This window comes from Rhipicephalus microplus, chromosome 5 (genome assembly GCF_043290135.1).
Source record: "Rhipicephalus microplus isolate Deutch F79 chromosome 5, USDA_Rmic, whole genome shotgun sequence".
NCBI classification, from domain to species: Eukaryota; Metazoa; Arthropoda; class Arachnida; order Ixodida; family Ixodidae; genus Rhipicephalus; species Rhipicephalus microplus.
Genome location: NC_134704.1, coordinates 184,492,856 through 184,516,650, shown reverse-complemented (window position 1 = coordinate 184,516,650; position 23,795 = coordinate 184,492,856). Strand labels below are relative to the sequence as shown.

General features: G+C 43.6%; 1 protein-coding gene across 2 annotated transcripts in view; it reads left to right on the top strand.

The window, feature by feature from the left end:
* The first annotated feature begins 821 nt into the window (after positions 1-821).
* Positions 822-23,795, top strand: part of LOC119174065 (protein 5NUC) — a 442,987-nt gene continuing 420,013 nt past the window's right edge. The window contains exon 1 of one of the 2 annotated variants that reach the window (XM_075896283.1): positions 822-1,165. In XM_075896283.1, the coding sequence (XP_075752398.1) occupies positions 980-1,165 (186 nt within the window). In that variant the 5' untranslated portion in view covers positions 822-979. The remainder of the gene's footprint in view (positions 1,166-23,795) is intronic. The other variant, XM_037424851.2, reaches the window with a different exon arrangement.

The following is a 23,795-nucleotide window of genomic DNA, read 5'->3' as shown; positions in this document are numbered from 1 at the left end:
GCTTATGGATTTTGCGCCTCTGATCAACAAGGTGGGCCAGCACTCCCAAACCAATCGTGTAGCTTGCCTGTGACCATATTCGTGTCCTGAAAAGAGATTTAAGATGTACAGAAATTTAAGTACCGGCTATAACTTCGCACCGGCTATAACTACAGTATATTTGTTGAAAGCTTCTATTCCCAGAGTGCTGCAATGTATGTGGGCCCTGAGGCATTCTCAAGTGTGTTTTTTTAACCGCTTCTGGCCTGATTGACCCCGAAAAAACTTCGAAAAAACATGTTGGAAAAGTTGTAAATAAATAAGCAATTAAAGTAAGGACAATGTATATTTATGAACGCAGCTAGGCTTTCATCTCTAAGCAGAGAAGTGAAAACGCTCGCTCTGCTTGTTAGTGCCGCTAACCACGCGAACAGCAATAAATGTGTCTTCTCTACTTCGAGATTCGGCATTCGAGGTCAACGGTCTTGGCACTCACTTTCGTGCGGTATATGTACAATACAGAGTTTCAGCTCTTTTTTTTTTTCTGAGATATGGTCTACGCCATCGTGCAGTTCACACGTAATACAGACAATGAAGGTGTTGCCACAAACTTTCTGCCTTAGTATTTCGTGCATACAAAGCGTAATCGCCAGCGAGATACCGGGGGATTCCGTCCTCGGGCGCTGACACTAAAAAAACGAGCGACTTCCGCTTGGGACGCGCAATTACTGCAGTGATGACATACCCAGTGTCTCGCAACGCAGTTTGAAGTGCGCTGAAGGTCGGGAGAAGGGCTGGGAAGTACCCAGTGCGCGCGCACAAACACGGGCCAGGAAATCATCCAAACAGGTGCCCGTGTCGTCGGCGCGGCAGTGAGGGCAAGCGCTGCAGTGGCGGCAGCTCGCATTCCGTTATCGCGTGCTCCCTCGCCTCTCCTCAAGGCCCGTTCACGCCGCTGCCCGGTTTCTCCGTTTCTCGAGAGTCGGCGGACACGCGAGCCATGTATGTCCTATTGGCATGCCTCCTCCTGCCAGGGCTCGCCACAACCGACTTCACGGCGACAGTGTTGCACACCAACGACGTGCACGGACGTTTCGAGCAGATTACCGCCTCCGGCACCCGCTGCACGAAGCAGGCCGCCGAGGCGCAGCAGTGCGTTGGCGGTATCGCACGCCAGAAGACTGTGGTGAGCCACTTTGTTTTCCAGGTCGCAGCTTGCGATCATACCGGGGCGCTTTTGCAGCTGTGCGCGTAGAGTAACATAAACATTCACTCCATGACATGCGTTTGTAGGGGCCGCGAAACAAAAGGGAGTGGTCGTGCCGCATTTCGCTCGTCCCGCCGACGGAGGATCGTAGCGGCGGCGCTGTCGTGGCTCGCTCGGTGATCTCTATCGCGAGCGCCTGAATTTGACGCGTGCGCGTCGTGACCAGCGGAAGCGTGCACGCTCGTATTTTTCTGCATGTGTGGGAGAGAGGGATCTTGAGAAACAGAATACAGTATCTTTCAGCAAATGCCGTGAAAATGCTGCTTGACGAGGTCTAATGGAGCAGAAATGCAGCTTATTCCGCTTGGTACAATTAAAGAAATGTAGCATTTTATACGCAATTATCGCAAACGACAACGAGTTAGTGAGCATCGCAACTCTAATAATTGCGTACGACTAACTGCAGAATGAAGTCGGGATGAAGGAGCAGAAAAAAATTCATTTTAATGATTACTAGGTTCATTAAGTATTCGAAGTGACCTAAAGCGTAGCATTTGTACTCTTCAGTTACTGAGCTGTTACGGTACCTGCAGATACTCTGAAGTACTAATGTTGCAGTTCTTCGTTCGAGATCAGGGCTGCCGTGAGGTGGATCGAACAGCAGCCATCAGTCACTAATTACTTCATTACTTATGCGTCTCCATTACTTCGTGACCACAACATATTCCATATGTCAAGTTTGTTTAGCTATCATATCACTATTATGTTTTATAAACAGCTTAATAAACAGCTCTCATGCGAGTTTATTGATTCCAGTTACCTTACTAGTGAAAATATTACCTGTTTTGCACACAACACTAACTTCATTTTGCCAGTTGTACATACTAACTACGGCAAAATAACCTCCATATTCACCGCCATAAAACTGTCGAATGATGTGCACCTGCCTATCGAAACATCTTTTCATCAATTCAGATATTCTATTAGACGTTTCCGTTTGCAAATGTAAAATTAGGCAATAAAGTATATTGCGATTCCTACAGGTTGTTGCTTGCGACCATGACAATGCAACACTTGTGTGACGATTAGTTTTGTTAGTTTTTTTTTTCTTCAGTTATTGCACTTTGCCGCTGTGTTCTATTTATGTATTTATCTTTGTACAATAACTGTTGTATTACCTTTTTTGTTGCTGTTTACCTGCTCACACGTTTTTTTTTTTCTTTTTAAACTTCGTGCTATTTATTACTAACAGAGGGTACTGCTGCCGTCTTCGACTATGGGACCCTCTGTGTGTATATGTTTCTGTAACAATATTTTATTGTGTAGGAATAATGAAATATTTTATTTATTTATTCATATATACCCTAAGGGCCAATTTGGGCATTACATAGGGGGTAGTTAAAATACAGCAGGGTTAGGTGCAAAACTGAAATATTTAGACAGAACACGAAAAAAATATTAAAAAGGTAAATGCAGGAACGAATTTCGCACCGAAGAAGACATAGTCATGCAATGTAGCACTCAGTATGGCATGAAACGAGGTGTGCGATAACTGATGTAATATTGCCACTAGACTAAACGAAAGGAAGCCACAAAGTGTGATGGTTCTACATTCCACATCTCCATTAATCTGCTAACAAACTTGTGGCGATTACGCACAGTTACAACATCACTTGGTAGTTTATTCCATTGATAAATCGCAAGAAAGAATGAGGAGTTACGAAGGGTGACAGTATGGGCAAACATGGATTGTATTTTGTAAGCATGATCCGCACGTGGAAAAATGCGATGAGCTGGTTTAATCTGTGAATATAAGAAAGATGACTCACTGAAATAAAGCTTGTGGAAATGAGACAGCAGTGCGATAAGCCTACGTATTTCGAGTTAGGTAATTTCAACGACGTTTTAATAGCGGTTATAGCCGAGAATATTTTCCTGTGAAAACAGCGAGCTGCTTTGTTTTGAATGGCCTCAAGTATTGCTGGTTTGGATTCTAAATAAGGGCGGCGTATTCCATTTTCGAGCGAACTAGTGTCGGCTATGCGAGAAGTGTGGTGGATTAGTTGGCGGAGTGTGAATTTCGTTTAATGAATACTAGAGCTCTTAAAGCCTTACTGGCTATTGCCTCGACATGGGCATTCCATGAGCGGTTGTGTGCAAGATGAACTCCTAAGTATTTTATTGTGGTCACATTTTCCACTAGCCTATTGTTTATCATGTAAGAATGCAGCTCAGGTTTCGTGGATCTTGTAAATTGAATGCACTTCATTTTTGAAACATTAATTTCCATTTTCCACTGGTAGCGCCATCGGGTGATTTGGATAATGCCAGACTGCAGCGCACTAAAATCGATATGACTAGTTATTTGTCTGTATATTACACAATCATCTGCAAAAAGTCTGATTGCGGATGACAGTTGGTTACCTATATTATTATTGTAAATTAGGTATAGGATTGGCCCTAGCTTAGTACCTTGCGGAACACCTAATTTCACCTTTACTAATGAATACAAGGTATTATTAACAAAGACAGACTGATAGCGATCGGTCAGGAAATTAGCAACCCATTTACAAATATTAGGGTTGATGTTGAGGGCACTCAGTTTCATATTTAGGCGGTTATGGAAGACCTTGTCGAAGGCTTTGGCAAAATCTATAAAGAGAGCATAAACATCTGTTTTATTATGTATCGCTTCGTTAATATCGGTTATTATTTCGAATAGTTGAGTTTCGCATGAAAGGCCACGCTGGAAACCATGCTGACTTGGTAAGAACTTGTTCGTGGTTAAATATGTCATAACTGCAGATGATATATAGTGCTCTAAAAGTTTAAATGATATGCTCGTTAGTGAAATTGGTCTATAGTTACTGAGGATAGAGCGGTCACCTTATTTAAAGATAGAAGTGATGTGGACAATTTTCCAGGCTTCTGGTACGCTACTACTATCAATAGAATGCTGAAAAAAAGAAGCTAGAATGTGGGGAATAACAGGCTTAGTTATTTTTAGCATTTTGGTGCAGATGCCGTCCGGGCCGGCTGCCGAATTGTTTGAGAGCCTTTCAATAGCTTGTTCAATACCTTGGTGTGAAATATTTAAATCGTTCATGATTTGTGGGCTTTAACGTCCCAAAACCACCATATGATTATGAGAGACGCCGTGGTGGAGGGCTCCAGAAATTTCGACCACCTGGGGCTTTTTAACGTGCACCCATATCTGAGCACACGGGCCTGCAACATTTCCGCCTCCATCAGAAATGCAGCCGCCTCAGCCGGGATTCGAACCCGCGATCTTAAATCATTCATGACCGAGTCTAGAGTCGTGAAGTTGACGTCAAATGGAATGGAATTTTCTTCTGTGAATACTGAACCAAACAATTATTTTAGTTCCATTGCAACACATGACCTTGGAAGAAGTACACCACCCTTGGAACTAGACACTTGTGATGACGAAGATGATTTGGGGTTGATTACCTTCCAAATTTTTTTTGTATTTTCTCTTAAGAGCGTTGTTATATTATTGTTGAAGAATTTGTCTTTGACTGCTTCGATTTCTGTCTTACATATCTTGCATTGTTCACGGTAACGCTCCGAATCACTATCGAATCTTGACTGTTTGTCTTTCGAGTAAAGTCGTTTTTTTATTTATGCTGCGTTTGACATGTAAGTTGAACCAAGCGCTCTGGGTTGACGTGGTCACTTCAATTTTAAGGATATACTTTTCTTTTAGTTCAGTTAGCTGCGTCTGTAGGAGATACCAGTTTTCATTAGTTGTGCGCAGGGACAAGGTGCGCGAAAATTCCAAAGAAAAAGACGACAGTTGATTTGTAATCGTATGAACATTAGTGCGCGTGTACATGTAGATTGTTTTCTTTGGCTTTTCTGGCTTTTTGTTCTCTAAAGTATATTCACAATGACGCACGTTGTGAACACTGATATTGTCTAAAACATTCACAAGTACATGATCTGGCTCAGTAGTCAATACAAGGTCTAAAATAGCATCACCGCGAGTCGTCAGTACAACCATTTGTGTCAAATTGAATAAGGCTAGTACATGAAGAAATTCCTGACGGTCAGACCTTCCTGCGCTAGCTTCGGGTGTACACGTCCGCCAGTTTATGCCTGGGTGATTAAAAGCACCTGCCGAAAAATAGGGGACTGGGGATAAGTGCACTGTATGAGGCTGAGCGAATCATTCAGTTTTTCATTGAAGTTGGCTGGCAATTTTGACGAACGGTAACATACTCCGACAGCACAGATTACAAATGACGATTGTAGTGCGACCCATAAAATTTCAATGTTAGTTTTTGTTTCAGCTATGTGTGAGTTGAAGCTGTTTTTTACAGCAACTAACACACCACCACCCCGAGAGGCCGTTCTATCTTTTCTAAAGACTAGGAAATTATTCGACAGTGATAGCTCAAAGTTAGCCCCATCCGGGGACAGCCATGTCTCTGTCCCAAGTACGATGTCGGCAGAGCAGCCCTCGAGAAAACAACACAAGTGGCCCTGTTTCTAAAAAAATGCTTCTGAAGTTCGACACAATCAAAGATAAGGTTCTGCTTCTACAATGCTGTTTGGGTCGCATAGTTGACGCAGGTGCGTCCCACCTCGAAAGTGGGACTATCGTATCGTTCGGGTTATTATAGGTATACAGTTTGTTTCCCAAGAACAGTTTATCGAACCGCAATCTGTACTCTTAGTTAGGTTTACGTTCAGCATGTGCGAAGTCCCGAAGCCTTTTCATAATAAGTTGAATTCGTGGTGAGAAATCTTCTATCCAAACGGACGGAGATGCAAAAGTTTTAAGTTTTGACGCACTTTGCAAGATGGTGCTCTTGTCCTTCAAGTTCAAAAATTTCTTATGGATTGGACGATTCTTACTGGGTGTCTGTTGAGCTATTGTGTGTGCACGTTCAATTTCACCAATGTTAAGGCCAAGGTTACGCAAAACGAACTCGCTTATAAGTTTTTACGTAGCATCCCATTTTTCACCTCCTTGTTCAGGCACTCCTTTATATATCGCATTATTTCACCTCAGCTGGTTACTTAGATTGTTAACTACAATACTAGCTTGTTCAAACTGTCTTGAGCCAGTATTTTGGAGACGAGTTTTGACTTCCTCAAAAACGGGGCGATGTGCCGGCAGGTTGGAGCTCTTGAGGTCAACTTTTATATCATCTAGCGCAGCAACACCTTCCCGAAGAATGTCTATATTTTTGGGTATTCTTTCTAGACTGGATATTAGTCTTTTTACATCTGTGATGCCTGCTTGCATTTCCTTCAGCCTACCTGTTACATCCCTTTGAAATTTCTCGTTTGAAGACGCGAACTCCTTCAGGAACGTTAGTAGCTGATGTATCTTATCCGGCACTGGGTTAGTCTCAACATCTCCAGCACGAACTATGAGATGCAACAGGCAGAACAGGACAACAAAAAGCCTACTACCCGCACCCCAAAAAACGGCAGATTGTTCTCGTCCGGAGCCACACAAATGAATGTGTTTAAACGTGTCTACTTAATTCTACGAAACAACCAATTCGAACACGGTATGTGCAAATATCAATACCCATGTCTATTTACACAGTAATCACTCGGTGTGAATTGCGACCAAAAAACTTAAGGTTAAGTCGGTTACAAGACTCAAACTCACCTAAAAGAAGCGAGCAGACTTCGTTAGCATCAGTTGCCTGGCCGCAAATTCCACTGGCTGGTAGCTAACGCGGTTTCTTATAGGCAAGAGGCTTGAGGGCGCTCCAGTAGGTGATAGAAGCACCGCTAAGATGATGACTATGAGCGGTTTCGACCGTCTGTGCAGAGGAAGTGGTCGGGGTCTTGCCATGGGCCGGAAGCAGCACGTGTGGACTGGTCACTGTATAATCACTTGGTAGCGTCAATATCAGCAGAACGCTGATCTTTCCTCAAAGATTCTATTGCCTAAATGAAGCGAGCAAACTTCGTTCGCATTAGTTTCCAGGCCGCAAGTTATTTAGAAATATTGCAGAGTCACATGACTCCAAACAGGAGTGAACACAAATAAAGTTTCACCAAAAGAATGCATCAACAAGAAATTAAACAACCGTAAACAAAAAATCTACACATGCAATAGTATACAATTCAAATACAACGATGTAAGGAAACGTTTCTGCAGATATTTTTCTCGGTTTCGTTATAAAAACTTCATTGGGACTATTCACAACTTCCTCAGGTAGTTTGTTTCAGGTGCTCATGGTTGTCAAAAAAAGGAATACTTGAATGTATTGTTTGAACAGCTGTATTTCTGTATCAATTTCCCGTTATGAAACCGATTACTTGTGCGCACTGTGTGGTGCCTAATATAATGATGATTGTTGATTCGTATTAAAATATTGAATGTCAAATACGAGTATTTGATCTGCTTTCAGCATGTCTAGCTCTAAGTGCAACTAGAACAATGAATTCCATCATATCAGTCACACTTTCGGTGCTTTTGTAGTTGGTACAGATAAATCGAACAGCGGATCTTTGAATTCTCTCAAGTTTAACAACTTTCTTTTGTCTGCAAGGGTCTTATATATATGAGGCATACTCCAGGCACGGCCGGATAAGTGCTTTGTATGCGGCTAGTTTGACGTAAATGGTGATTTTGCAAGCTTGCGTCGAATACACCAAAATGATTTAAAAGCTTTGGTGCAGATTGCATTAATGTGAAGGTTTCAGTTCAAATATTGTATGATTGTAAGTCCGAGATATTCAACAACCGCTGTTTTTTTTAGTGTGATGCCGTCTACAGAGTGAGAATGGTAGAAAATGGTTTTCTTTTTGCATATGCTGAGAACTAAACATTTATCAGTGTTTAGGAACATGTTATATTTCTGGCATCACTCTGAAACTTCAGTGAGGGCTTTCTGGAGTGACGTCTGATCAGCCCGAGATTCAACCGTGGTGTAAAGGACGCAGTTATCTGCAAAAAGCTTTATCTTGACATCGCTGGGTATTACATCTACAATATCGCTTATGTAGATCAAGAATAAAATCGGGCCCAAAACTGACCCCTGTGGTACGTCTGAAGTTACCTGAAGGGTCCCTGAGCCATACTTACTCACCTGTACATATTTCCACCTGTCATCCAGATATGCCTGAATAAACTGAGTCAGTATGCTATTTATTTCAATGTAGTCGAATTTATGTAATGTTTTAATATGAGTAACTTTGTTGAAAGGCTTCGCGTAGTCAAAAATACAACATCTATCTGTTCTCCGTTGTTAATCGCAAGTAGAAAATCATGCCACACACTTAGTAACTGCGTCACTATTGACAGACCACGCCGAAACCCATGTTGTGCATTGAATCACAGCAATTTTTTTCCAGAATGTGGTCAAATATCAGCAAATATGTGTTTGAGTATTTTACAGCTTTTTGAAGTCAAAGGTATTGGGCGATAATTAGGCACATGCAAGTGATCAGCTGATTTGTGTACAGGAAGAGTACCAGCACCCCTCCTGTCTAAGGAAAGTGAACACTGTGAAGCGTTGTAAATTATGAACAAGTAATGTGAAATACGCTCTGCGTAACGCCGCAAGAAGATCTTGGAGGTGTTATCTGGGCCACCAGCTTTTTTAGCATCCAGATTAAGAGGAAAATTAAAAGTACCTTTTTTGTGAGAACAAGATCCTGCATAGAAGAAATAAACCCTTCAGGCTCATTAACAACATTATTATCTTTCAAAGCGTATATGAATTGGAAGTATAGGGTAAATTCATCCAATACTGCTTTAGCCTTGCTGAATGGTGTACCATCTATGAATAAAAAAATACTACCGAATTTGTTGTCGCCTAAATACCTCCAAAATTTTCCGGGCGCTTCCTGGAGGAAACTGACTAAAGTGTTTGTAAAGAACGTGTACATAGCTTTTTTAATTTCAGTTCTCAGTGCTGCGCCTAATGTGGTAATTGTACAGTCCCGTGGCCGGCATGAGCGTCTCAGTCTTCTAAGCTTTGTTTTCGTGTGTATTATCTGTTTCGTAACCCTTGTTCTTGATATTCTCAGGAACAAACATTGCCGTAGCATGCAAACAAATTTCTTTGAACTTGAGCCACAATTCATTCACATTTTAATCAGCATTAAAACTATCTAACTCCAATTTTAAATATTCTAAGACACTCTCGACATTGGCCTTGCTGAATTCTTTCGCAACAATCACTGCCTTACTTCTGCTGTAATGCTTCTGGATGGAGAAGGTACCAAATACCGACTCATGATCAGAGAGTCCGTTCGTACAACAACAGAGCCACATCTGATACTTGCACTTATAAACAGTAAATCAAGAATTGATTTGAAACAGCACTGACTCTGGGTAGAAACAATCTGAGTGAGACCACATGAGAATGCAAAATCAGTGAGATTAAATTTTGTAGGCCCGTGTGCTCAGATTTAGGTGCACGTTAAAGAACCCCAGGTGGTCTAAATTTCCGGAGCCCTCCACTACGGCGTCTCTCATAATCATATAGTGGTTTTGGGACGTTAAACCCCACATATCAAAATCAGTGAGATTCCGGCAGTGCCTAACATTAACACCATCCTGTTTCGTTGATAAGCACTCAATATTAGGTAAATGAAAATCCCCAGCTAGTATACATTTTACGTTATTACCCGGATGTGCTGTACATAATCATATAGTTCGAAAAAGCCAAGAACTGCTGTCGGTGGGCGGTAAACACCACTGACAACAATTGAATTACCTTAAAAATTATTTCACAAAAGATGCTTTCATGTTCTGAGATAGCTGACAGAACCGACGCATTCATGCTTTCCTTCATTACAATTGCTACTCCACCGCCTCGCGTTTGTCTGTCACATCTGTGTATTTTATAAGTTGGGGGGACTATTTCGTTATCAGTCACTGCAGCGTGCAACCAGGTCTCTGTCAGCGGAGTAACCAGTGCGTCGTGGTCATAAGGGAGGACTTGAAATTCTACTGTTTTATTCATGACAGTTTGCACACTCGAACAAAGTAACCGTAAATGACACGTGTCATTTGCCCGTCATTTTGATGTTTATTTACAGTGTTTTCTTGCACAGTTTGTAGTTTAATTTGCCCCGCACGTAGTTTTTTGCCGACGCACAGTCGTTAGAACATTGCAATGCACAACGTGATTTTTATAACCTCGTGTAGTGCCACGATCTGAATCCATACGGGGTCGGCAAGCTTGCGTCTTCGGTTCATTTCATCGTCACACAAGTACGTCACCTGATAGATAACGAGCTTATCATACTTGAGATGCGGTTTATTCTCAGGTCTGTGGCTATTTTACCGGTCGACCAGAGCTGCTTCCTTATTTTCTGAATTCTGAGTGAATAGACTTCTGACAACGAGTACTCGGTGTTTTTTTTTAGTTTTCTTGCATTTTTTAGCAGTTGCGTTTTCTCATTGAAATAAAAAAGGGGATAATAACTGTACGCGGTTTGCTATCTTTCTGCCGAAGTGGTGAACACATTCAAGGCTCCTTACTTAAATTCTTATTATATTTCCGAAGATACCTCTCGAAACAGCTTCCTCCAGTGCCTCCACCCTCTCAGTTTCAATTCCTATTATATTTTAGAAGATATCTCTCAAAACAGCTTCCTTCAGAGCCGCCACCGTCTCAGTTTCACTTTCATCAATTCCATAAATAATCAAAATGTTACGTGAATTTCTAATTTCAAGATAACTTTTTTTTTCGTAGACATTTTGTCCTTTCATACAACCTTGGGACAAGACGCTCACACTCATCTACCCGTGCCACAGTCTCTGAGCATGACCACTCCTCTAGATTTAGATAGCGAATAAGATGAACAGCTTAGATTCCCTTTGCGGCAGATCTCTGTTTTTGTCAAGTTCACACGAGAACCAGTGCTATATGCATCAGAATTCAAAAGTTGCACGTAGCATGAATGTTGAGCGGTGGCGTGTTACAAGCACGCAACTTGTCAACTTCATGATTCGCAGGCACATCACGCTTGGCTGGGACGCCTACATGTGCACCCTGCTGAGGTGGTGAAAATGCGAGCGCGCATAGGCTGACTTCACAGAGCAGCTTGAAAGCAGCAGATTTTTCCTGCAGATAATACAAAAATGGCTATTGAATGCGTTAGGTTCGAGCAGCCAGTAAATAGCTATGGAGTGATCGTTAAGTTTATGGTGCCAAACAGGACCATAAAAAAAGTCAGTTTGGCGTGAAGTAGTCATCGACGGCAACTTTTCTCGTGTTGTTTCTGGTTAGTCTTCTCAATCAGTGCGTTACACTCTTTTTTTATCGTTTTTTGCCTGCAAGCACTAAATCTTACTGAAAAAGTTCGGCAAATACTGCATAACTTGGGAATCGATGTTACGCAGAAGCATGAGAATGGAAGGTGACTGTGAGTGAGTGAGTGAGTGAGTGAGTGAGTGAGTGAGTGAGGGTACAACTTTATTCACTTCCTGCAGGTTACCTGGCTGGGTTCCCACCTAGGAGCTGGTTGAGAGATCATGTCTCTCAGCAGCTCCTTTAGCCTACTGTATCGTCCAGTGTTGATTATCTGGTTCTGAGCTGAGCAGCGCTGTCCGCCAACGCTCCCGATGGTCCTCATTAGAGGCCACGTCTCTCGTTTTGCCAATTAGTGCTGGACACTCCCAGAGCATATGCGCTAATCTGGCCCTAATACTACAATACTGCCCCACCATGGTGGTCTAGTGGCGAAGGTACTCAGCTGCTGACCCGCTGGTCGCGGGTTCGTATCCCGGCTGCGGCGGCTGCATTTCCGATGGAGGCGGAAATGTTGTAGGCCCACGTGCTCAGATTTAGGAGCACGTTAAAGAACCCCAGGTGGTCGAAATTTCCGGAGCCCTCCACTACGGCGTCTCTCATAATCATTTCGTGGTGTTGGGACGCTAAACCCTACATATCATTATTACTACAATACTTGGATGAATCGGTCACATACAAGTCGGGGTAAATGTGTTTCATAATTGCGGGGTTTAGTGTAGGTGCCTGTTTGTAATTGCCGCCATCGATCGGACTGGGCCCGGTTGAGCTTGGGGTGAGGTGGGGAGTATTCCCGTCGTTAAAGTCTATATTGTTGCGTGTGTCGTTGAATTTGGTAAGTCTATCCTGACACTCCCACTCCTCCACAAGAGAGTCCGTACGGGTGGGGTCAACCACTGACGTTGCCCGGAACGTGAGACCTCGAGCCACGTCGTGCGCCACCTCGTTAAGATTGACCTCCATGTGGTCGACGGGTGTGTAGGCGGGAAACCAGAGCATGCATGCAAAATTGACTGTGTTCTATTTTTTTATTGAGCGAAACGCTACGAACTGGTCTTGAATATATGTACACGTGCATGCACAGACATAAGTTAAACAGCCGCATATGTTTTATAAAACCAGTCCTTCACAGATGTGTTATGATGCCAACAGCAACATGAACATTTGCCACACCAGAAGCGGCAAGCCTATGAAGCGCTGGGGCTCGAGAGAAGCCCTGGAGTAATTTCAGTGTTTTGAAATCTGAAGCTTTTCTTAGCGAACTTCGGCGACTTTGAGCGTATCTATCTATCTATCTATCTATCTATCTATCTATCTATCTATCTATGTATCTGTCTATCTATCTATCTATCTATCTATCTATCTATCTATCTCGTCGCGTCCGACATTTAGCTTTCCTGGCCGTTTCGATATTAGTATTGATACTAAACTTGGTATTGCACAACATGACTGTATTAAGAACATATTTGACTAGTCATAACATGAAAATTATCATATGCATGTCATGAATGTCATGATTTACGTTTCATGATCCTGCAGCTCCTGCAGTGGTTTCGTTCACATGACATGTTGAAAAACTGGTATGGTATTGCATGTTTGCATGGCGAACACAAGCGACAGAACCTAACATGAAAATCATCACATGCGTGTCATGTAACAACATGACTACATGCCACACATGATGAACTCGTGGCCGTTTCACTAGCGTCACATATACCAAACTTGGTATTACAGTACATGAATGGATGACGACGGTATGTAGCTGGTGGAAACACAATAATAATATGATGCGTGTCATGTAACAACATGACTACATGCCACGCTCATGCCATGCACTGGCGGCCGTTTCACTAGCTTCACCTATACCAAATTTGGTATTACGGGTCGTAAATGGATGACGAAGGTATGGTACTGCTGCAAACATGATTAACATTTGATGGGTATCATATAATAACATGACTACATGCCATGCTCATGATGCGCTCGCAGCCATTTCGCTAGCTTCACATGTACCAAACTCGGTACTACGTGCCGCGAAGGGGCGACGTAGGTAAAGGACATATCCAAACAAGATAATCACGACATGCGTGTTATGTAACAACATTAGAGAGTTTTAGTACTGCGTACGCTGCGTACGTGACGGCGTTGCGTACGTAAGGATGCCACGTTCTGCGTAGTGCGCATGCGCAGACCGCAACGCGCACGTATCGCGTTACGTACGCAGCCGCTACGTACGCACGCATGAGATGCGTGCGTGCGTACGTATGAGGTGATCGCGCCACTCTCGAACAAGTTCGCGACAGCGCGAGACTTCGTTTCGCAAAATGGCGGCATCGAAGGCAAGCACAGACCGGCTCTGTAGCTTAAAATATGGCCATAATCTGGCTATAACACTTGCATTGGCTCACATTGGCTGTCAACAGCACGTACTTCTATTTTGATCTACCAGATGACGCAACACGCTTCACGTTCGTTACGTACGCGGGTACCACGGCGTACTAAAAGCCGATTAGTGGCAAACGAGGCCACGTAACGCTAGGCGCTTGCGTGATGCGTACGTAGCACCATTCCACAGTACTAAAACTTTCAATTACTTCATGCCACACTAATGATACGCTCACAGCCGTTTCGTTAGCTTCACATATGCCGAATTTGGTAATACGTGACACCAATGAATGACGAAGGTATGTGACTGGTGCAAACATGATATCCATGAGATGCATGTCATCTGAGAACATCACTACATTCCACAGTCAAGGCACCAATACATTTCGACGTGACACGGTGCGCGTGCTCGCCGGCGTTTATTTCGTTGCGTCACGCCGGCGCTTCCACGCCAGGCGCCGGTCCTGCCATATATTCGCAGGCACACGCCGCGCAGCGTTGCTTTGACGCGTGCGCGTTCCATCGCGTCCGGCATCCCTCCGTCACGAAAAGAGGGTGACGCAGTGTTGTTTGGGTAACGCATTAGCGCGAAATGCAGCATGTCGCCTTTCGCGCCGTTTGCCGTCGGGCTGCGCCGACGGACGCTGGTCGCACCTGGCGTCAGAATACCGTGCTCGCATTTTGCTAACGTAGCATCGCTGCAACCCCCGTGCGTGCGTCAACGCTACATTGGAGTGTATTGGGCCCTTCACGATGTGTTCGCGGCCGTTTGATTAGCTCGACATATATTGAATTTTGTGTTACGTGACGTCAGTGAATGACGAAACATATGACTGGTGCAAACTTGATGATTCTGACATGCGTGGCATGTAATAACATGACAACATACCACGCTCGTGCTCGTGGCCGTTTCGCTAGCTCCACATATACTAAATCGGGTATCACGTGACGTGAATAGATGGCGAAGGTAAACTACACATCCATACATGATAAGCATGACACGGAACTCATGTACGGCATCATTTACCTCCAACTTGTAACGTTGTGCTGATTTTAAAGTGACATATAATGATATGTTATTCCTGCTTCTTAAAGCATCGATTTCCACTGTACGTGGGATGTGCCAATTTTTTTGTAGTTGATTGAGTCTCTTCGTTCCGACTTTGATAGGTTGTTTTGAGATGACCGATTTTTTTCACAGGCTCTCATATCTCTTTGAACAGCTGTCATATACATATCGAGGTGTTTGTCCCTGTGCTCACTTGAACACCATGATTTGTCAACACCAGTCAATCTATTCTCGTCTGTACGATCCTTCCGATCATGAAAGTATTCACAAGGGCAGAGATTACGCGCAAAGTTATCGAGGTCTTGTTATAGTTCAACTTCATTGAAACTACCGGATGATGTACAAAAGGTTAAGCGTCTCGACAAAAGTTGTAGCGCCGAGCATCTGTTCGGGCATACAAACCTGATAATGTTAGCGTTGGTAATAGCCATGGCGAGGAGCCATGGCGGGAGCATTCATTCGTCTGTAGTTGGAGTACGCTTGCATTGCACGGGACTCATAAACTAAACAAAACTTTCAATATTCGAGAGAATCCTGAGAAAAGCTCTATCTCTCTCTTTTTGTTTCTTTTCTTCTTTCTTTCTTTCTTTCTTTATTCGGTACTGCAGATCTTATACAGGTGCAAGCAAGGGGGGGGGGAAGAAAAAACAACAAAACGAAGCAAACACAAATATAGCCAATACAATTAGCAATGCTCCCAATGGGATGAAATCTTACAATGAATCATTTCAGTATGTTGTGGTGCATGGGAAAAAAGAAAATTTGAATAAATCTGTTCTCGTAAAATAAGGTGTCAAAGATTAAGGATGATGGTGGCGAATAAGTCTTGATGTAGAAGATGAAAGATAGGGTGAGGGGTTGATTGCTAGTTTACAATTTCAAAGGAGGTAACAAAATTATAAAAGGGCAGCTTTCCATCTCAGTGCAAGGCATGGAATGTTATTAGCCTGTATTAGTTCATTAGGTGAGTCACACGGAGAAAACTTGAAATAAATAAACCTGACTGCTTTTTTTTTTGCTGATTCTCTAGGTGAGTAAGGTTGGTTTTAGTAAAAGGGTCCCACACTACACATGCATATTGGAGTTTCAGCCTAATTAGTGCGTTATAAGCCCGTAATATTTCAGCTGGAGGAGACTGTTTGAGCTTATGCCTTAAAGAATATAATTTGCGGTATGCAGAAGAACAAATTCAATTTATGTGTGTATTCTACACAATAAAGGTTTTAGTAAGAGTTACGCCTAAGTACTTGTATACTGTTTTCTCATGCAATGGTACTGAGCCTAGCCTGTATTTAAAGTGAAGGGGAGGTTTTCGGTGAGAGAAACGAAGACAGACTGTCTTATCAATTATGAGTTTCATGTCACATGCGTTACACTATAGGGAATGTTAACAAGAGCAGAGTGAAGGTGGTGCTGATTGCAAGGTGAAGTGGTGTCATGGAACAGCACGCAGTCATCTGCAAACAAGCTTATTTCAATGATAGGATCAATGACAGTGACGATATCATTATTGCGCATCAGAAACAACAACGGTCCTAATGCACTCGCTTACGGAACCCCAGAGCCAACCGGAATATAGCCAGGCCACCGCTCGTTACCTTCCACACACTGGGATAGATTAGTCTAGTAACTCCTAATCCATGTGATCGAAATTTCCGGAAGTTCAATTTTTTCAGAGTTTTAGGATTAGTTTGTCATGCGAAACCCTATGAAAGGCTTTTATGAAGTCTAGAAATATTGCATCAATTTGACTATTTTGATCAATACATGAAGCGAGTGAGTCAATAACGGTAACCAATTGTTTAACTGTCGAGTAGTCTTTCCTAAACTCATGTTGGTAATTAAAGAGGACTGTATGTTCATCTAAGGATTCGTTTAATTGGCGATAATGTCCTCAATAAGTTTACAACAGGATGATGGAAGTGATATCGGTTGATAACTTTGTAATAAACATCGATCACCTTTCTTGTGTACCGGCACGACTCTGGCTACCCTCCAGTCATCTGGTAGTTTACCATGAAGTAAGTAATTACGGTAAACTCTAACAAGAAACTTTGCAATAGACTCAACATATCGCTTCAGAAACGTGTTAGGAAGGTTGTCAGAACCACATAAAAATTTATTTTTTAAGTTCAAAATCATAGAAACCTTGCCTGGGTAAAAAAAAATAAAACTGACACCAGAGGGATAAAATGTTGTGTCACTGGCAGGACAAATACCAGACTTAGTAAAAACACTCTGGAAGTACTCATTCAAATGGTATGCAATGTCACCAAGATCACTAAAAATTGAACCATTATTGTTAAGTTGAGACACTGGCTTCTTTTTTTTTTGCTTATATGATTCCAAAACATTTTAGAATCTTCGAAAATAAAGTTTGGGAGCACCGTCCTAAATATAGTGATCTTTTGAAGAGCGTACCGCGCGTGCAAGGTTTTTATTTAGTTCTTTTCGACTACCAATAGATTACCGCCGCTTTTTAATGTCTTTATTTTTCGCTTCAGATGGATGATTTGACGCGTCGTCTATGGTGTCTGTCTACTAACTAGTTTTTTTTTTGTTCGGTTAGTACAAACGTATCTATACAGTAACGACACATATATTTGAAATGGCACTAAAGTGAGTGTACATCAGTGCGGTTAAAATCAGTTATACATGTTTCTAAATGCTTTATTATGAATGCATCGTCTGCACGTCAGTATTCTTTGAAAGACCGCTTCACATAAATATTTGATTTCGTAGCAGCAACAACGTGTAAGCAATAATGAACAAGAATACTTTCTACAACTTGAACTGTGCACTCTGATAACAGTCTGGGTAAAAAAACCAAGTCCAGTACAGATTACGCAGTTGTGTGAACACGTGTCGGTTCCCGCACTATCGGGACTAGGTCATGAGTTAACATTATTATCAGCATACTATTTAAATGGTTGCTGTTTTCTGGAAGTGATGGAAAGTGCTCCCAATTGATGCCTGGTAAGTTAAAGTCCCCTATGAAGAGCACTTTATCACTGTGGAATTGAGACAAATGTTTTTTCTCGTTTTTCCAGATACTCAAGGGTCGCATCAGCACCCCTATAAATGGCACACAGCGAATGTCTATAGCTCCAGCACGTGTATTTTGTGCACAAACACTATGAGCAGGAGATGTCTCTCAAGAGAACAGCATCTATCGGGTGTTTAATGAGGACAGCCGCGCCGCCTCGTTCAGAAGCCCTATCCTTACGAAATATTTGATAACGAGGCAAGAAAACGTCCTTGTCACCCATTTCAGTCCGCAGCCACGTTTCAATTATGACGGTAATGTGAGGGTTTTGATCTAGTAGGGAAACTTCTAAAGGTACTGTTTTATTTGTTGCGCTACGAGCGCTTAGGGTAATTATACGTAAATTCTTGTCATAATCAATAAAAGTGGGTCATGTGTCAGACTGCTGGGATCGCTGGTTAGTTATCCTAACACGCGTGTTTGTTGTCTCATCCTAAAAGTACAGCACTTTATCGACCTTTAGTTTGTCATGAAGCAAGTGCGCTTTTTAGGGGTAAAGCTCCTTATAGCGGCACCAGTTCGTCCCTCGTAGCCGTTGTAGTATGTAACAAGTACAACATTCTCACCACCAAGGTGGTGCCGGTGAGAGATTTCTTCTGTGCGTTGTTGAACAATAAATAATAGGGATCAATGTACATGTCAATGGCTGCTAATTAGGAATGAGAGACAGGAGCTTTCGGCTTTTAGTTAACGCGCACGCTGCGATCCCCATTAGCAGCCATTGGCATGTACATCGAGCACTATCTGACAAGAAAGGGTTGCTACGTTATACTCGCTGGGTGTAACCTCCTTAATTTTAGAAAGGTTTAGCGAGCGTTGAGCCGCAGTGCCATAAGTACAATGAACTCGTATATACCATGAACTCGAGGTGGTTAAAGGTGGGTAGTAGATACGAAGGGCAAGCTGTAAGAAAGTAAAAGCCCATTAGCAGCCATTGGCATGTACATTGAGCACTATCTGACAGCAAAAGGTTGCTACGCTATACTCGCTGGGCGTAACCTTCTTGGTTTTAGAAAGGTTTAGTGAGCGCAGTGCCATGAATACAGTGAACTAGTATATACCGTGAACTCGAGGTGGTGAAAGGTGGGAAGTAGACCCGAAGCGCAAGCCGTAAGAAAGTGTGCGTGTGCTGCCTCTCGTTTAGTCTTTGGAATGTCCGCTGGATGGCGGTGCTTCTATATGGGGAATATATGATGAAAAGATACGAGATGGTGGTATTTGGAGTGTTGAATAGATGGACGAACGAACACACAGATAGATGCATGGATGGACGAATGAACGAACGCAGGGGTAGATGCATGGACGAACGCAGGGACGGACGCACGAACAGACACACGCACGGACTGGCGGATCGACGCATGGCCGGTTGCACAGATGGATGCTTGTACGGACGGAAGCAAGAACGAATGGACGGACGAATGCTTCGCCCCACTCTCCATCATTCACTCCGTGGATATGCTGCCAATTTTTTTACCTTGTAGATTTTCTGCTTTGGCGCTTTCCCACAGAAGCTTGCATTTCTTCGAAATCACTTGTGAATACTCATTTTGCAAACATATTCCCGATCCTTTAGGTTTGCGACAGCTATCAGGTATCAGCTTCTTTTCATTGAACTTTTGTAGGTAGACAATGGCCGGACATTTGCTGTCATGGCGTCCAAGCCTGTCAATGAGGCCGATAGATTCAGATTGTACGTTCGTCTTGTCCTGTATTACCGTCGTTACAACTTTTTTATTTGAGAAGTGCTTCCATTTCCTAAGGGCATTCTGAAACGACATGAATAATTGTTTTATCGCCTGTTTCTGTCTTCAGGATCATTTAGTTTCTTTGACTTGAATGTGATAACGCGTTCCATGGACTTAAGCGTATTTTGAACTCTGTCTTCCGAAGATGGATGTAGTTCAGACAGTATTTTTTTCAATATGACTGACCATCTGCTAAAGTCTACTGATTTGTCCTTCTACATTAGGTAGCTGCGCTTTCATCTCTGAAATATCACTGTCGATCACAGTTTGGCCTTCAAGCAACTGATCAAACAATTCTCTCTGCAGGGGACCTGGCTTAGTTTCAATGTCCCTCCAGAGCAGCTACTTGCAGACGAAAAGACACTCATAGGCAAGGTCAAAACACTTCCGTGGGCACGGCGGGACAATAATACCGCGGTAATCACTACGAAGAGAATAAGTTTTACAACAGACCTGCAGAACGCAGAACAGAGACCTGCTTAGCGTCATGGCCGACCCGCGTCTTCTTCCGGCCCACAGAAGACAAATTGGTGAAGCGTTTCTTTTATAGCGCTGTCTTCGAATGACGTCACGCAGCGACTGCCAATTGGTGTCACCAGCGGAGTCCAATCACCATGGTGGAACGACAGCGGAATTTTTCCGGCGGGGATATCCTGTGGGAGTAGATACATGTCGATGACGCCGTTCTTTTACCAGCACGCGTAGCCACTCACTGCTGAAGATGCGCTAAACTGAAGAACGCAGAACAGAGACCTGGTTATCGTCATGGCGAAGTCGCGTCCTTCGTGCCCACTTTCTTCCCCATTTATTGACTCAAGTTGCAGCGCACCGATTCTCCCAGACAGCTCATGATAGAAAATGACATATCACTGATCAAAGCAGGACGCCAGATGCTTCACCTCAACTTTCTACAAGCATTGTTATTCATGAGTTATCCATACACCCCGTGTTATATGTGTCCCTACTGTCCACGAGGCATACACGCCATGATCAAACACATGCATTAACCTCACACTCGCGTATTTTGCAAGGACAGATAAAAATATTCTATCTTCACAAGAGCAGTGTCGAAGTGGAATTCTATGAATGGACCTTCCTAAAGTAGCTCATTGCCCATATCCTAGTTTTTGTACGACCATATTCTTGCATCAGTTTTATCATATTCTTATTTATTCGTATCATGTTCCATTTCTTGTTTACATACAAGGGTTCTTTCTGCGTTATAGCCCCACCACGATGATCTACTGGCTCGGCTGCTGACCCAAAGGCCGCAGAATTCAATTCCGGCAGCGCTGGCTGCATTTTCAGAAGAGGTGAAAGTGCTGTTAGCCCATGTGCTCAGATTTGGGTGCACCTTAAAGAACCCCAAGTGGTCAAAATTTTGAGAGCCATGCACTACGGCGTCTCTAATAATCATACCGTGATTTTAGGACACCAAACTCCACATATATCAATGAATTGTTTATGTGTTATTTTCGAGGTTTTGTATAATATGTGGTGTAACCGCATCGATATTCTGTAATGGACTCCCTATTTCGGATTTCTGAGCAGTGGCTTTCCTGCAAGGACAAAATTGTGGTCTAGAGTGTGTTATAAATAAAATAAACTAAATAACAAACTTTTTTAAAAGCCAAGCTCCATACGTCCTAGCCTTCTCGTCTTTCGTCACACTACCAAAAATCAAAACTGAAACTGAATACCTGCACAGCGAAAAACTAGAACTTGTGTGTAATAACCTGACTTTATTTGTACAGCAATGAAGTATATGACAGCATAACACATGGTCACCTGCGCTGTACATCTGTCCATCTGTCCGTCCGTTCTTTAGAGCAGTCGGCTATCATGACCGTTATCATGACGGCTATCATGACGTAGACATCATGACCGTTAGGATCTTCCTTGCCCGCTTATCATCATTCACTTTGCGCAGATGCGTGTATTTTTTTAAGGGTGAAGCTTCTGATGCCGTAGGTTGTGCGTCCATATTGTATGTTGTGTTTTTGTTGTAGTAGTAGTAGTAGTAGTGGTAGTAGTAGTAGTAGTAGAAGTAGTATGTAGCCACCTCTCGTTTAGCCCTAGGAATGTCCGCTGGATGGTGGTACTTGTACATGATGAATATATGATTAAAAGATGCTAGATGGCGGTACTTGGAGTGTTATCTAGATGAACGGGCGGATGGATGGATGGATGGATGGATGGACGGATAGACGTACAGACAGAAGTAGAGACAGGCAGACAGGCAGGCAGGCAGGCAGGCAGGCAGACAGGCAGACAGGCAGACAGACAGACAGACAGACAGACAGACAGACAGACAGACAGACAGACAGACGGACGGACGGAAAAACAAATGCACGGACGGACTCAGGCACACATGGACAGACGGCTTTCCGGATTGACGGATGCATGGACAAAAGCACGGACGGATGGACACATGCACAGACGGGCGGATTGACTGACAACTGCCCGGACGGACGGATGGACTGACAACTGCCCGGACGGACGGATGGACTGACAACTGCCCGGACGGACGGATGGACAGACAGACGCATGGGTGGGTGGATGGACGGACGCATGGACTGACGAACTCACGCATGGGCGGATGCATGGACGCACGCGCTAATGGCCGGCTGGACGGCATGACTGACGGCCGCATGGATGGTCGCACGGATGGACGGAAGCAAAAATTAACGGACAGACGGACGCACTGACAGGCAGACAGACGCTTCACCCCATTCATCGTCATTCACTTCGTGAATATGCTGTGAATTTTTTTAGCCAGTTGGTGTTACGTAGCTTGTGATCTTTTAGCGAGCGGACAGCTGACCAATATATCTTGGCATACTACCTGAAGGCATCAAATCTGACAATAGGAAACTCTCCCTATTACTAATTAACAAAGGAAGTGAATCGCAAGGGCTCGTCTGTTTATTCGTACAAGTCTAATGGAAACCAACAGGTAACGAAGCCAAGAAAGGTGTACGAGCCGTAAGTTAATTGTACTGTTTGTATTGCATTGTGGTAATCACGATAGAAGGTCAAGCAAGTAAAGTAGACCAAGAGATGACTTGCCGAAAGCAGGGACCTGTGCCTGTGTTCGTCTCCCTTTCTGCCGCGCTGGGTCGCTGCGCTGCTTGTGTTGATGCCAATAAGTGAGATAACTGTGCAAGAGTTTATTCAAATTGCATTGGCTGCATCCATCAATTTGATATATTGGCCGGAATAATGTATCAACTTACTAACACTGACACAATTATATAGTACTCGTAAACGTCAACGCTTGCACGTTAAAGAACCCCAGGTGGTCAAAATTTCCGGAGCCCTCCACTACGGTGTCTCTCATGCACTACACCGCATCAGGGGCACTACACCGCATCAGACATGCGTCATTTACCCGTCCTGATTGTGCAGGGTGCTCTCCTGTGAGGCGCGGTGTGCTGGACGGCTGCCCAGCGTGAGCATGGTCACGACCTTCTGCTGCCGCCTTTCCGTGTTTCATCGCCAGCTACGTTGATACTGGATGACATCGTTGCTTCTACCTGGCAACAAAGTTTTCCGTCAACGATCCACGACACAGCTGGTCCAGGATATAAAAGCTACCGTACCACCGGCGGATTTGGGCACTACACCGCATCAGACATGCGTCATTTACCCGTCCTGATTGTGCAGGGTGCTGTCCTCTGTAGCGCGGTGTGCTGGAAGGCTGCCCAGCGTGAGCATGGTCACGACCTTCTGCTGCCGCCTTTCCGTGTTTCATCGCCAGCTACGCTGATACTAGATGACATCGTTGCTTCTACCTGGCAACGAAGTTTTCCGTCAACGATCCACGTCACAGCTGGTCCAGGATATAAAAGCTACCGTACCACCGGCGGATTTGGGCACTACACCGCATCAGACATGCGTCATTTACCCGTCCTGATTGTGCAGGTTAGTTACCTAGGCGGTGCTGCCGGTCCAAGGAGTAGTGACTACAGTTTGTTCGCGGTGTCGTGCCCACCAAAGTACTGTGCTATGATGAAGCGCTTTATCTGCTCAGTGTCGCGATGTTGTTCCGCTGCTATGCCCTTGCTGCTCTTAATGGCCGGCGATGTAGAGACAAATCCTGGTC